The sequence below is a fragment of the Sus scrofa genome, chromosome 3, assembly GCF_054392235.1.
Source record: "Sus scrofa isolate SSC_HxYL_T2T_F1_AM1 chromosome 3, Sscrofa_HxYL_maternal_Yorkshire_Landrace_v2.0, whole genome shotgun sequence".
NCBI classification, from domain to species: Eukaryota; Metazoa; Chordata; class Mammalia; order Artiodactyla; family Suidae; genus Sus; species Sus scrofa.
This window is the reverse complement of record NC_139385.1, coordinates 70,396,597-70,412,764: the sequence shown is the minus strand read 5'-3', so window position 1 is coordinate 70,412,764 and position 16,168 is coordinate 70,396,597. Positions and strand designations below refer to the sequence as shown.

The following is a 16,168-nucleotide window of genomic DNA, read 5'->3' as shown; positions in this document are numbered from 1 at the left end:
CAAAGAAGTCTTGGGAGTTCTTGTCATGGTGCAACGGAAAGAAATCTGACTAGGAACTACGAGGTTGTGAGTTCTATCCCTGGCCTTGCTCAGTGGGTTAAGAATCTGGCATTGCCATGAACTATGGTGTGAGCTGCAGATGTGGCTTGGATCCTGTGTTGCTGTGGTGTAGCCCAGCAGCTGCAGCTCTAATTTGACCCCTAGCCTGGGAACCTCCCTGTGCCACAGGTAAGTTCCTAAAAAAAAAAAAAAAAAAAAAATCAAAAAACCCTCAACAATAAAATGATCAACCCAATTAAAAATGGCCAAAAGATCTAAACAAATACCTCAGCAAAGAATATGTACATAAGGCAGAAAAGCACATAAAAAGATGTTCAACATTATACACCATCAGAGAAATGCAAATTAAAAAAATGGGATACTGGAGTTCCTGTCGTGGCTCAGTGGTTAATGAATCCAACTAGGAACCATGAGGTTGCGGGTTTGATCCCTAGCCTTGCTCAGCGGGTTAAGGATCCGGTGTTGCCATGAGCTGTGGTGTAGGTTGCAGACGCGGCTTGGATCCCGCGTTGCTGTGGCTCTGGTGTAGGCCGGCGGCTACAGCTCCTATTTGACTCCTAGCCTGGGAACCTCCATATGCCAAGAGAGCGGCCCAAGAAATGGCTGAAAAGGAGAGAAAGCACTACACACTTATTAGAATAGTCAAAATCAAAAACACAGACAACACCAAAGGCTGGTGAGGATGTGGAACAATAGAACTCTGGGGAATGAAAAATGATACAGCCACTTTGCAAGATGGTTTGTCAGTTTTTTACAAAACTAGACATACTCTTACCACATAACCTCACAATTGTGCTCCTTGGTAGTCACTTAAATGAGCTGAAATTATGTCCACACAGAGACCTGGAGACAGATGTTTACATCTGTATTCATAACTGCCAAAACTTTGATGCCACCAAGATGTCCTTCAGGAGGTGAATGGATAGCATGGTGCATGTGGATGGTGGATTATTATTATAATTACGGATTATTCAGCACTGAAAAGAAATGAGCTATTAAACCACGAGAAGACATGCAGGAAACGTCCATGTAGATCAGTAAGTTTAAGAAGCCAATCTGAAAGGGCTACATCCTCTATGATTCCAGGAACAAATGTACTTCTCTGGTGTCAGATGTCAATTCATACAAGTGGGGGGCTGTGTGTGTGTGTGTCATGGCAAGAGGTATAAACAAGGAATCTCTATTTTCTGCTCAATCATGCTCTCAACTTAAAATGTCTCTAAAATATAATATTTGATTAAAAAAAAGCAAACAGAGTTCCCGTTGTGGCACAGCAGAAACAATCTGACTAGGAGCCATGATGTTGCGGGTTTGATCCTTGGCCTCCCTCAGTGGGTTAAGGATCCATCGTTGCCATAAGCTGTGGTGTAGGTCAGAGACACGGCTGAGATCTGGCGTTGCTGTGGCTGTGGCGTAGGCCGGGAGATGTAGCTCCAATTCGATTCCTAGCCTGGGAACCTCCATATGTTGCAGGTGCGGCCCTAAAAAGCAAAAAAAAAAAAAAAAAAAACCAAAAACAAACAAACAAAAAACGCAAACTGTATCCTGAAAAAATCAAGAGTAATAGGATGGTCCCCTGGATTGGAGAGTCCCATTTTGCATGATGAGATAGAAGGCTCTCACTGCAGCCTCATCTGACCCACCAGGACGTCTCCACATGATCTGCAGAAACCCACCTGGGAGGGAGTGACTGGGTTTTTTCCTTACCTGTTTACTTTCTGGCACACAAGATTTGGACCAGAGAAACCTGGGTTGAACCCCAGTTTCTGCCACTTGGTGATTGTGACTTAGGACATGTCACTTCAGCAAGCTGTCTTCCTAATTTGTGAAAACTGAATGATCGATCACATATGTTAAACAACTTCATCAACTATCAAACGCACGCAAATTAAACTGCTACTGCTGAATTATTTAAAAATGTAACTTAGAAATGTGTGCAAGCTGTTTACAATGAATGACTACACCGAGTCTCTCTCACGGGTCAGCTCCTGCCTTCAAGAAAGCAGTGGCGTGTAGGCCCATATCCCACATGCAACCAGGGTAATGCAGGGAAAAGCAACCAGAGGGTTGAAAGTCCTGATCTCACAGCTGTCTGCAACTTGCAATGGGAAGGAAAGCTACACACAGCCCCCCTCAGGACATACATAATAAAGCCACCCAGCCCACGAGACGGGGTCACAATCCCAAGCATCCTCTTGCTTACACAGATGACAAAGGGCAGACGAGTAGCTCGCCCAACACATCCGTGAAGGCTGGGGAGCAGCGTCCAGCGAGCAGAAGCTGCTGCTGCTGAGCTTCCAAGACCCATATACCCTCCTCTCTTTCCAAGGCCAACGTGTGAAATAATTCCGGACAGCAAACCCCTTGAAAGTTCACTGCACCTGACAATCTACATACGACCAAATGTTAAAGCAGAAATTTATTAAAATCCATTTATATAGTGTTTTACAGACAAAAAAAAATGTACAGTCCTCAACATTCAGGCAATCAAGTCTATCCTCAGAAGCGCTTCGTGAGATTTCTTTGCCCTCGCCCCTCAAGAGATACTTCTGTTTATACTCCTGAAGATGATGCATTTATTACACCACCTCTCCAGAACCATCCCACTGAGATCCCAAACCTCTGCAGAGAGTGAAGAGAGATTAGCAGAGAACATTCTCCAGAATGCAGAGCCTCCCCCAGGAGTGTAGTGCAAGAGACAAATAAAATGGTGACGCCTGGGCCAGGAGGAGAGCCTGTGGCCCAGCCGGGCGGTCCTAGCTGCGGAGTGTGGCCAGACGGGACTGCATGGCCTCCAGGGCCTCTTCCTCCTCCTCATCTTCCGATGCAGCCATGGCTCCTGGAGGTTCAGGCTCTGGGAGGGCGTCGGTCACTTTACTAGGTGCTTTGCCCAAGGCCCCTGAAAGAAACAGTACACAGATCAACAAATCATCAGCTTAAACAAGTGGTCCCTGCCCTTCATACCTGCATCAGTTTGATAAGAAACAGAAAAGGGGCAGCAAAACAGCTGTTCTGGGGGGTTGTGCTATGACAAATGTGCAAACACCAACTTCTAATATCGAAGACACAATAACTGTAAGACTTTTTTTTGGTCTTTTTTCCTTTTTTCTAGGGCTGCACCTACGGCATAGGGAGGTTCCCAGGCTAAAGCTTATGGCCTACACCAAAGCCACAGCAACACCAGATCCGAGCCGTGTCTGCGACCTACACCACAGGTCACGGCAACGCTGGATCCTTAACCCACTGAGCAAGGCCAGGGATGGAATCCGCAACCTCATAGTTCCTAGTCGGATTCATTTCTGCTGCGCCATGACAGGAACTCCAACTGTAAGATTTTGATTGTAAGAATTTTGGTTCTGAGGCTCTTGATCTAACTCCCTAAACACTACTAAATACTTAATTTTCAAGATTCACGAAGATGTTAAATATTCGGTGTCAAAATTAAACTATCTCTAAGTTTTCATAAAACATTTTCCTTGGGTCTTGAACAAAAGTGTGTATTTCATGCTTTCTTCACATAACGTCATGAACATCTTTCCATGTCAATGAATGTATTTCTACATTATAACAACTATGAAGTACTCCATTACAATAGTTTTAACACAATTGATTGAACCAATATTCTATTAGTCTATATTCTATTATTAGGCATTTAGCTTGTTTCAAACTTTTCAATCTTATAAATAATGCTACTACAAACATCCTGGAGTTAAACCTTAATTACTAAAGTCCTAAAAGCCAGTATGTGAGGTCAACAGCTTGCGACAGCTACCACCACACTGCTTTCAAGAAAGTCTATACTAATTTAAGCTCCTGAGGCAGTATGTGGGAGCAAAAAATTCTGTTTTATAAAAAGTGGTTAGAGATATGTTTATTTTTCAAGTAATAACTTGCATAATCTAAAATAAGAAATCTAGCAGGGAGTTTTAACCTAAAGAAATAGCTGCTAGTTAATTCTGTGAATGTGGGAAGTACAGCCATAAAAAGAGGGGAGAAAGAGGAAGACTCAGATCATACCTGCGGTGATTTCAAACAGAATTTTGTCAATTTCCATTTCTGCTGCTTCTTCCATTTCTTCCTGATCGTCCATGCTTTCAAAAGTGTCCTCTAACATCTCTTCTATGATCCCAGCCTGAACACAGAATGAACCACGTCACTGCCCACGACGGTTAAATCCATCCCAAAAGGCACCTGTATGGGTCCACAATCAACCGAGCTCTGGTGCCTCCAAGTCAAGCCACCCTTTCCAGGGCTACCCCGCAGCAGCAGGCCATGGGGAACACGGATGCTGTCTGCCCTCTCTGCAGAGATGCCAAAGGCCAGGGGGAAATTCTCCTCAAATTTAGCACCAAGATTGAGGGGAGGCCTCCATGAGCAGAGTTTCACAAATAACTCAGATAATAATGGGAGCACATGGGAACAACCTAAGATGAGAGTACGCTGCCTTGGGCAGCATTTTCCCTGACACCACGAGTCTGTGAGTGCAGGAGCTGAAATGCAGGGTGCAAAGTGGCTGGAGTTATAGCAGACAAACACCAAGAGCAGGGTGGGGCTTCAGGGACCCCTGAGAAGACCTGTATCTCTGCACATGCAAGTTACGGCTGCTGGCACGGGTCAGTCTGGTGGGTCTGGTAAGGATCAGTCAATTCACCAAAGCCCGAGAGAGCTGATAAGACAGCGTTTCTGGACCCAACAAGGCGGTGCCCACACATTCTACTGCAAGCCCAAGAGCACGGCTCCACTGTGGACACAAGAAAACTACCACTGGCCAACACAGGCAGGCCCTGGGGTCTTCCCAGCCAGGCTGTGTCGGGAAGCAGAAGGTCTAGCCGTGGCTCCCCTGCCCTTGGCCCAGGGCGTGCCTCTCCCTGACCATGCTGCCGGTGTCAGATGTGAAGCACACCCTCTCTCTCCTGCCTGCCCTTCCACTATCAGACCACTCAAGTGACTCCTAATGATGTGAATCTAGCTAGGTCCATGTTCTGCCCGTTCTCAGATCCTTTCCTTACAACCAAAATGAACAAGTTCACATTCAAGGTTATAAGTGGCACCCTCTGGCCTCCATGAATGGATGTCACCTTAGTACTGGAGGCTACTGGAGAAGAGGGTCAATACATACTTACCAACCTGGTTAAAAGAGCCTATGGGAACCTTGACTCTAATAGCCCCCACATTCTGGAGGTACAAGTGGTTGTGTATTATTCATTCATCTAACCAGCAACCATTTGTCAAATGTATGCTCTGTGCTACACAATAGGCCACGGTCTGGGAACAAATGCAAGGACTAAGATCAAGTCCTTGGCCTCGATGCACTGGGTCCTCACCAGAGGCTTTAGTCTGTACCTGGGGGTGCATCCTTGGATGAATTCAGGAAGGATGTGTTATCTACCAAATGCAGGCCTTCCTCCAAATCTCTGTTATTTTCAGTATTCAGAAACTTCTGTGGAAACAATCCAGATTCTAAAAAAAGGCTCCCTCTGCTCAGATCCTGGTATGCATGAGTCAGAGCAAGCAGACCTGACGTCATGCCCAGAATTACCCTGTTACCAGTTCTAGATGGAGGGCCCCATGGCCTGAGGATGGGACCACCACACACCCCTTACCAAGGACACACCATGCTGCCCAGGTTCCCTCCTTACTTCTGCCTGAGGGCTTTTCATTCCAGAGACCCGGGTACTGGACTTCTTAGGTTTCCTCCCACCTTTTTTTTTTTTTTTTTTTTTGGTCTTTTTGCCTTTCCTTTCTAGAGCCGCTCCCGCGGCATATGGAGGTTCTCAGGCTAGGGGTCAAATCGGAGCTGTAGCTGCCGGCCTATGCCAGAGCCACAGCAACTCGGGATTCGAGCCAGGTCTGAGACCTACACCACAGCTCACAGCAACGCTGGATCCTTAACCCACTGAGCAAGGCCAGGGATCAAACCCTCAGCCCCCTGGTTCCTAGTCGGATTCGTTAACCACTGAGCCATAACGGGAACTCCTTTTTTTTTTTTTTTTTTTTGGCCCTTTCTTTTCCGTCAATTTTCTTCTTCAGTTCCTCTCTCCCATGCCCTAGGGCCCTCTATGTAATTCAAGTTTATCTATGAAATTCCTAGGAGGCAGGGAGGCAGTTTCTCTGCAGAAGCTGCATGCCCACAGGAGTTTGGGGTGCACAGCCTTGGGTCTCAGGCCATGAGTTGAAAGCGTGAAAACAGCACCTGATGAGGCTCCTCCTATGGCCATTTATTTCCTCTGAGGCAGCTCAGAGATCTGTGCTCTGACCCCAGATCTGCCACCTTCTACTAAGGTCACCGAGGTAAGTTACATGGTTAACTTGAAGACTCAGTTTTCTACTCCTATAAAAAATGGGGGAAAGTCCCCCAAGGTGGCTGGAGGGACACCAGGACAGTGTGTGCGCTGCACCCAGCTGGCGGGACTCAGTTAACTGTCCTGCTGAGCCATTTCAAGGCCACCAGTGCAGGTCCTCACCAGGCCCTGATCCTGGGGAGGTGGGTACTGCTTTCTATTTGGTTCTCAGTCCTCTTTTCTAGCCTACACAGGGGTCAGCCAACTACAGCCTGTCGGCCAAATCCAGCCCACCGCCTACTTTATACGGTTTTATTAGAACGCGGTCATGCTCATTCCTTGGCACATTAGCTACCGCTGCTCTCAGGCATCCCTGGCTGAATTCCAGGAGGTGTTACCTACCACGTGCCCTGGTGGTGTACCAAGATTCAGGTACAACATTTACTACCCAGTCCTTTACAAAGTTGCCAATCCCTGGTCTAGAATCACCTCCTTTGCCAGCTTCACTAACCCTCCTCCTTTGACAAACGGAGGAACCTGGGCTTGTTCCTGTTTCCTTGCTCATGAAAGAGTCTATGAACCCTCACTGCTCAGATCCCCCACCTGCCCTAGGGCTCTGGGCACACTTTCGCATCTCCTAAGGAACACTGAGGCCATCCGGCCCAGCCTCCGCCATGCTCAGCTCAGATGGTCTCAACCAGTGTTACCAGCTGCTTTGCTGTCTTCAAAAGCATTTCTGTCTGACAACAGGGGTCCCTTGGTACCTGCCCACCCCTGGCCCTGGCCCCTGCTGCCTGCTGAGAGTGCCTCCTGGTGCTTGGGAGTGGGACGCGGGGTCTGCCCAGGTCACCTTCATCATCTCTTTGGACAGCTCTCGCATGGTGGCCTGGATTTCTGGGATCTTCACTAGACTCTGCATGGCCTTCATCACCTCTGTGCTCTTCTGCAGGGAACCAGCCACTCGCAAAACCGCTGAAAGGAAAAGGGCAACAGACAGGGCTGCTCAACAGAATGTGACGCAGGATGGAATAAAGAAGTCAAATCACAAGCTAGTCTAATAAAAGTCAGTGGTGGGTGGCCTCCCAAAGCTATTTATGTACCTGCTGATACAGTACTGTACTGGCTGACCGAGATTGACTTTTTTAATTTTTTTTTTTTTTTTTTTTTTGCTTTTTAGGGTCACACTGGCAGCATAAGGAAGTTCCCAGGCTAGGGGGTCTAATCGAACTACAACTGCTGGTCTACACCACAGCCACAGCAACGCAGAATTATTAACTCACTGAGTGAGGCCAGGGATCAAACCCGCATCCTCATGGATACCAGTCGGTCTTGTTACCACTGAGCCACAACGGGAACTTCCAGACTGGCTTTTCTAAATCGTGTGCTACTTCAGTGATGACAGGTACAAATTCTCTGAGCACCCACTCTAACCAGCCAAACTGGAGTGGCCTGCAGAGAAGGACGCCAGCTAGGAATGAGCATGGCACCCAGGATGAGTCACACGTGGGAGGAAGGCTCTAGGCCTTGCGGGGGCCACAGTGGAAATGACCCAAGCAGTGCTCTGCACACACCAGCCCAGGGACGGCGGCTGCGATGGGAGGAACCTGCCACTAACAGGAAAATGAGAGAAAATGTGTTTCCAGGGTCAGGTGGTTACAGTTCCTTGTCACAAAAATTTTCTGTAGTCTGAGATCATACATACATTAAAAATTCTTTATGAGAAATCATGGAGGTAACAAATGATCATTTCTCCTCGCTAAAGTCTCTAACATCAAAATTGGTAACAAATGCTTATTTCTCTCAGCTAAAGTCTCTAAGGTCAAAAGAGCTGGCAACCCTTCAAATCTGTTTGGAAAGTTCATCAAACTTAAAGTTCTGAGAGGAGTTCCCATCGTGGCGCAGCAGAAACAAATCTGACTAGGAACCATGAGGTTGTGGGTTTGATCCCTGGCCTCGCTCAGTGGGTTAAGGACCCGGTGTTGCCATGAGCTGTGGTGTAGGTCGCAGACGTGGCTCGTATCAGGTGTTGCTGTGGCTGTGGTGTAGGCTGGCAGCTACAGCTCTGATTAGACCCCAAGTCTGGGAACCTCCATATGCCGCAGGTGTGGCCCTAAAAAGCAGAAACAAACAAACCCCCCAGTTCTGAGAACTGCTACACATCCAGTTGTTCATCAAAACCGGTGCACAGCACCCCCTCCCCCCCAGCACTGCAGCACCTGGCTACAGCAGGATTCACCCCCCATCTACCTCTGCCTGAATCCAGACTCCAGGCAGCTCTCACATCTGGAAAACAAGGGGCAAGGAAATAAGAGTGACCAGGGACACACCTGTCTGACATGCACAGCATTTTGTGATTTTTCTAAAGGAGTAAGGAAGTTTGCTAGTTGCAGAGAATACTTCATGTCCCTTGACGTTTTTGGAAAGGGAAAGTAAAATACTCATTGAGATTAACATAATCATAGGGGACGTGCCAGAAATCTATATGGCTGAAATAAAGTTATATTTTTAACATATATATTAACATAAATTATATATGCCACTATAATGATAAAAGAAAGACAACTTCTAAAATGTTAAAGTTACGCAGTTCCGGTTGTGGTGCAGCGGAAAGGAGTCTGACTTAGAATCATGAGGTTATGGGTTCGATCCCTGGCCTTGCTCAGTGGGTTAAGGATCTGGTGTTGCTATGGCTGTGATGTAGGCTGGCAGCTGTAGCTCCGATTCAACCCCTAGCCTGGGATCCTCCATATGCCACGGGTGCAGCCCTAAAAAGCAAAAAAAAAAAAAAAAAAAGTTAAAGTTACTATTCATCATTGTAAAACAGTCAGTGATGGAAAGAAAAGAAGAAGGGTAAAAAATAAAGCCAATTCCACATAGTTCCATTTGGATGTTAAGTCTGACGTCTACACAAGCCCATGTTTCATTCTAATTTGCATCTGAGTCTATCCCAGAGAGTGTGGCTGAATATAACATGTTGAGCTGAATTAGTAAAAATAAATAAAAAGGAGATAGAAAAAAATGGCATGACAAGTGTTAAATACTAAAACATTTGTATTTTAAAAAGGGAAATTTCTGATTGTTAAAAAAACAAGGAAGAGAAAATATAAGAAAGAAGAGGAAGCAAAAATGAACTTAGAAATAAAATTCCAATAATATCAATAATATTTAATTTGACAACCAGTTGGGATGAGCAACCCAATTAAAAAAGGATTGGAAAAGTAGATTTTTTTTTTCAGGGCCACACCTGCAGCATATTGGAAGTTCCCAGGTCGAATTAGAGCTGCAGCTGCTGGCCTACTGCAGTGCGGGATCCGAGCTGTGTCTGTGATCTACACTGAAGTGTGCAGCAACGCTGTATCCTTAACCCAGGATCGAACCTGCATCCTCATGGACTAGTTGGATTCTTAACCCTCTGAGCCACAACGGGAACTCTGGGGAAGCAGATTTTTAAAAGGACAAAATAAACGTACATTGTATATTGGAAACTCAAACCCCAGAAGATACATATATAAGAATAATAAAAGACTAGACTAAAATGCATCATCTATGTTCCACAAGGAAAAAAGCAAATGTGGCAGGAAAAAAAAATTTATAATAAAAAGTTACTTCCTCAGAAGAACGAGAAGAAGAGCAAAAAGCTGGAAGTAAATATCTTCAAGAGACATTCCTGATGAAAGACTGTTATCTAATGTATACCAAGAAGTCTGTTTTCTTTTTTTTTGGCTGTACCCATGGCATGCAGAAGTTCCTAGGCCAGGGACTGCACCTGCACCACAGCAGTGGACCAAGCCACGTAGTGACAATGCCAGATCCTTAACTGCTATGCCACCAGAGAACTCCTACAAAGAACTTCTAAAGCTCAACAATAAGAAAACGAGCAACCCAATTAAATACGACAGAAGAACTAAACAGACTCCTCACTAAAGAAGATATTCAGATGGCAAAAGAGCAAATAGAAAGATGTTCAACATCATATGCTATAAGGGAAATACAAATTCAAACAACAATTAGATACTACCACACATCTATTAGAATGACCAAATCCAAAACACTGACAACACCAAATGCTGGTGAGGATGTGGAGCAAGAGGAACTCTCAATCACTGCTTGTGGGAATGCATAGCTACTCTGGAAGACAGTTTGTCAGTTCCTTGGAAAAGTAAACATCGTCTTACCATACGATCTAGCAACTGGCTTCCTTGGTATCTACACAAAGAGCTGAAAACTTAGGTCCACAGAAAACCCACACACAGGTGTAGATCGTGGCTTTATTCAAAACTGCCAAAACCTGGAAGCAACCAAGATGTTGCTTGCAAGTGAACAATAATAATGGATAAATGAAGTGTGATACATCCACATGATGAAAATTATTCAGCACTAAAAAGAAATGAGCTTTCAAGCTATGAAAAGACACGGAGAAACCTACATGCATGTTACTAAGTGAATGACGTCAACCCAAACTATATGACATTCTGGAAAAGGGAAAATTATGGAGCTAGACAATCAGTGGTTTCCTGGGTTAGGGTGGGAGGGAAGAACAGGCAGAGCACAGAAAATTTTTAGCTGTATATATTTCACAATAAAATTATCTTCAAAATAAAAAAATTACAATTCTACAAACATTAATAAGCTAGCCTTATAAAAACTAGCTGACTTTTAAACTTAGAAAGATCAAAGTCACACAAAGGGGGTTGTGAAATGGAATGAGCAGCGCTTTGTGGTTACAGCTCTTTGTGCTCAGCCCCGCCACCACCCACCCAGCCTTCCCACAGGCCCTCCAGTGTCCCAGGCTCCCTCAGTGCCAAGTGCTGGGCCCCTCGGACATCTCTCTACAGTGGGGACTTGGTGGACAGATTTATTTTTTTGTTTTTCAGATATGGTACGCTTCATGAATTTGCCAGTCAGCCTGGTGCAGAGGCCACGCTAATCTCTCTCCTCAGGAAGGTTCTCGGTTTGGAACATGTGCTGCCCAAGAGAGCGCGGGGTCTCTTTTTATTTGGAGGCAGACTCACGATTCTATTCCCAGTGCCTAGCACCATGCGTGACACAGCTGGCCTGCAAATATTTACTGAATAAACCAATGAATGGTTTAGAAAACAACAGAGAAAACTATCATATTCAAATTGGGTTTAAAAAAATTGAACCTATTAGTGTCACAGCAAATAGCACCAAGGTGGTTCTACAAAGACTCCAGTGTTGGTACATAAAATGATATATTTAGGTCAAAAATATGTTTTTCCGGAGTTCCCGTCGTGGCGCAGTGATTAACAAATCTGACTAGGAACCATGAGGTTGCGGGTTCAGTCCCTGCCCTTGCTCAGTGGGTTAACGATCCGGCGTTGCCGTGAGCTGTGGTGTAGGTTGCAGACGCGGCTCGGATCCCGAGTTTCTGTGGCTCTAGCGTAGGCCGGTGGCTACAGCTCCAATTCGACCCCTAGCCTGGGAACCTCCATATGCCGCGGGAGCGGCCCAAGAAATAGCGAAAAAGACAAAAAAAAAAAAAAAAAAAAAAAAAGTTTTTCCTTTTTTGTACTGACCACAACACAAAAATTGCAGAATATTTCATTATAGAAATAAATAGTGACCAATTTCATATGGCAAAAGGATGGTGAGAGATTTCAACAAACAGAAACTAGCTCTCTCCAAATTTTCAATTACACATACAGAATGACTACAACTTGTAACAAAAACAGATAATCAGATGTAGGACAAGAAACTAAAATCAGTGGGATTCTCTGGTGGCCTACTGGTTTAAGGATAGCTGTCACTGCTGTGGCACGGGTTTGATCTCCGGCCTGTGAACTTGCACAGGCTGCGAGTGAGGCCAAAAAGACAAAGAAACGAAACTAAAACCAGAAGTAAGTATAAAAGTATTTAAAGAGGCTGATCTTTTAGCATTTCATGGTGGAAAATTTCAAACATACACAAAAGTTGAGAAGTGTCACTTCACCAAAGGAATTATAATGGCAAATAAGCACATGGAAAATGTTCCTAATCATTAGGGAAATGCAAATTAAAACCATATTCAGACAGCTCTACACAAACATCAGAAGAGCTAAAATAAACAGTGACATCACCCAATGTTGCAAAGGATGCAGAAAAACTGGATCACTCATACACTGGCAGGTGGGGATTTTGAATGGTACCGCCACTCTGGACAACAGCTTGACAGTTTCTTATATGCAACCATAAAACCCAGCAACTGTTCTACTGGCCATTTAGCCCAGAGAAATGAAGACTTACGTTCATGCAAAAACCCATACACATTTATAGCAGCTTTACTCATAAGAACTAACAACTGGAAACAACCCGAATGTCCGTCAGGTGAACAGTTAAACTGTGGTACATCCATACCACAGAATATACTCTGCAAGAGAAAAAGAATAATCTACTGATACAAGCAAAAACCTGAGTTAATTTCCAGGGAATTACAGTAAAACATATGGTAATAACTACGTAGGGTGACAGATGGTTACTAGATTTATCAAGGTATGAAAATAAAGTATGAAAATGTCCAATCACTACGCTGTACATCTGAAGCTAGTATAATATTGTACACCAATTATACTTCATTTTTTAAATGATTTTTATTTTTCCATTATACTTGGTTTACAGTGTTCTAACAATTTCTACTGTACAGCAAAGTGACCCAGTCACACATATATTTACATTCTTTTTCTCACATTATCCTCCATTATGTTCCATTATAAGTGACGAGGTATAGTTAGTTCCTTATGCTATAGAGCAGGACCTCATTGTTTATCCACTCCAAATGCTAGAGTTTGCATCTATTAACCCCAAACTCCCATGCCATCCCACTCCTGCCCCTTTGGCATCTACAAGTCCAGAAGTTTCTTTTATGTGGAAAGGTTCATTTGTGCCATGTATTAGATTCCATATATAAGTGATATCATATGGAATTTGTCTTTTTCTGACTTCACTTAGTATGAGAGTCTAGTTCCAACTATACTTCAATTTGTTAAAAAAGGAGGAAAAAAAGAAAAACAGCCAATCCCAAGAGGTTATATATGGTCTGATTCCATTTATAAAACATTCTTAAAACGATACAATTATAAAATGGATTACAGATTAGTGACTGCCAGAGATAAGAAGGGGTGAGGATGGGAGGGAAGTGGATGTGATTATAAATGCACAGCCCAAGAGCAATCCCTGTAGAGGCGGAAACTAAATGCATTCTAAAGTCTGACTGCATCAATGCTGACATCCTGGTTGTGATATTTACTGTAACTCCACAAGACTTTAGCACTGAGAAAATGGGTAAAGGGTATACACAGAATCTCTATATTATTTCTTACAACTCTATATAAGTGAATCTACAATTCTCTCAAAGAACTTAAAGAAACCCTCAGAAAAGACTATATGAAAACAAAGCAACACTGGAATCTCTCTGTGATGCAGCAGGTTAAGGGGCCAGTGTTGTCACCGCTGCAGCTCAGGTATTGGCATGGGTTTGATCCCTGGCCTAGGCATTTCTACAAGCCATAAGCATGGCCAAAAAAACCCAAAACCAAAAAACATATCAACATTATGTTTCCATGCCGACTAGAGATACAGATGGGAAAATAAAAAAACAAAAAACATAAAAACACAAGTTCTGCTATGAATATCATAACAATAACCAACAAAGTAGCCAAATACAGATTTAGCTTCATAATCAGTAGATGCAAAGACCAAGGGAAATATTCTGAAAAGAATCTGATACTAATAATCAAAGCAACAAAAACATGAAGCTCTACTTATCACAGGTTCTTGTGACAATCAGAGTTAAAACATTAGAAAAAGAAATTAAATATTAAAAAATGGCATCAACAGCAAACTGCAGCTCCTTGATGGCAAGTGTCCAGGGGAACAACACACTCACAAACTAGTCTGATTTGTGATTGTTAGAAGACATCTTAAACATGGAAATTATAAGTAGAATGAATACAATTGTAAGAAAATATGGAGGAGAGTTCCTGTCGCGGCTCAGTGGTTAATGAGCCTGACTAGCATCCATGAGGACACAGGTTCAATCCATGGCTTTGCTCAGTGGGTTGGGGATCCGGTGTTGCTGTGAGCTGTGGTATAGGTCAAAGACACAGCTCAGATCCCACGTTGCTGTGGCTGTGGCGTAGGCTGGTGGCTACAGCTCCAATTCGACCCCTAGCCTGGGAACCTCCACATGCTGTAGGTGCGGCCCTAAAAAAGACAAAAAAAGACAAAAAGAAAATATGGAAGAGTTCCCTTTGTGGCTCAGGGGTTAACAAACCTAACTAGAATCCATGAGGATTCGGGTTTGATCCCTGGCCTTTCTCAGTGGATTAAAGATCCAGCATTGCCATGAGCTGTGGTGTAGGTTGTAGACACAGTTCAGATATCGAGTTGCTATGGCTGTGGCATAGGTCTGATCTGACCCCTAGCCCGGGAACTTCCATGTGCCACAGGTGTGGTTCCAAATAGCAAAAGAAAAAAAAAAAAAAAAAAAAAAAAGGAAAAAAAGGAAGAAAACATGGACTCTACAATGATGTTTCACAAAAGCAACAAGAGAGAGCTCAGAGAAGTGCTATTAAAAACATCCAAGCCTCAAAGCTAATACTTCTTCCTTATAACAAAGTTAAAAACAGTTGAAAGACTGACAAGGAAACATCCAACGAGTAATAAGAAATAAAGAAGACAAGTTCCTATTGTGGCTCAGTGGGTTAAGAACCCGAATAGTAACCATGAGGACATGAGTTCGATCCCTGGCCTTGCTCAGCAGGTTAAAGGATCTGGCATTGCCATGAGCTGTGATCTAGGTTGCAAATGCAGCTTGAATCTGGTGGTGTTGTGGCTGTGGTACAGGCCCAAAGCTGCAGCTCTTATTTGACCCTTAGCCCGGGAACTTCCATACACCCCAGATGCAGCCCTAAAAAGGCAGACAGACAGGCAGAGAGACGACAGAAAGGAGGGAGGGGGAAGGAAGGATAGAAAGATAAAAATTAAAAGGAAAAGAAGACAGTACATTCTATAATATGGGAAACCCAAACCAAAGGCCATAAAGGGAATTACAAAATAACACAATTACTGGAACCATGCACACTTGGGAAACTTTGAAAATTTAAAGTCAAGTTTATTTATAATGTATAGCCTACCATTTGAAAAAGTAATCTGAAGCAGTTTATTAAAAAGACATGTAGAGCAGGTATGCTAAATATAAAGGCTAAAAGTTGGGAGTTCCCGTTGTGGCTCAGTGGTTAACAAATCCGACTAGGAACCATGAGGTTGAGGGTTTGATCCCTGGCCTTGCTCAGTGGGTTAAGGATCCGGTGTTGCCGTGAGCTGTGGTGTAGGTCGCAGACGCAGCTCAGATCCAGCGTTGCTGTGGCTGTGGTGTAGGCTGGTGGCTACAGCTCCAATTCGACCCCTAGCCTGGGAACCTCCATATGCCACAGGAGTGGCCCAAGAAATGGCAAAAAGACAAAAAGACAAAAAAAAAAAAAAAAAAAAAAAAAAAAAAAAAAAAAAGAGCAAGTTGATTACATAAATGAAGGTCAGAGTCTCTCAGCAATGGCATGACTAATGACAGCTCCCTCTTTTTTTTGCGGGGGGGAGTAGCTGTACTTGCAGCATATGGAAATTCCCAGGCTAAAGGCTGAATCAGAGCTGTAGCTTATGCCACAGCTCACAGCAATGCCAGATCCTTAACCTACTGATCAAGGGCTAGGGATTGAACCTGCTTCCTCATGGGTACTAGTCGGGTTTGTAACCTACTGAGCCACAGTGAGAACCCCAGACACTCCTTGTTGTAGGAGGCTATTTGATGCTTTCTAGACATTTAGCCACGTCCC

At 44.0% G+C, this 16,168-nt stretch overlaps 1 protein-coding gene across 3 annotated transcripts in view; it reads right to left on the bottom strand.

The window, feature by feature from the left end:
- Window positions 1–2,464: 2,464 nt before the first annotated feature.
- Window positions 2,465–16,168, bottom strand: part of CHMP3 (charged multivesicular body protein 3) — a 72,370-nt gene continuing 58,666 nt past the window's right edge. For all 3 annotated transcript variants that reach the window (XM_003354734.5, XM_013995984.3, XM_085018739.1), the window contains exons 4-6: window positions 7,192–7,313; window positions 4,078–4,192; window positions 2,465–2,959 (exon numbers count right to left, since the gene is read on the bottom strand). In XM_003354734.5, coding sequence (XP_003354782.3) covers window positions 2,817–2,959; window positions 4,078–4,192; window positions 7,192–7,313 — 380 coding nt within the window. In that variant the 3' untranslated portion in view covers window positions 2,465–2,816. The remainder of the gene's footprint in view (window positions 2,960–4,077; window positions 4,193–7,191; window positions 7,314–16,168) is intronic.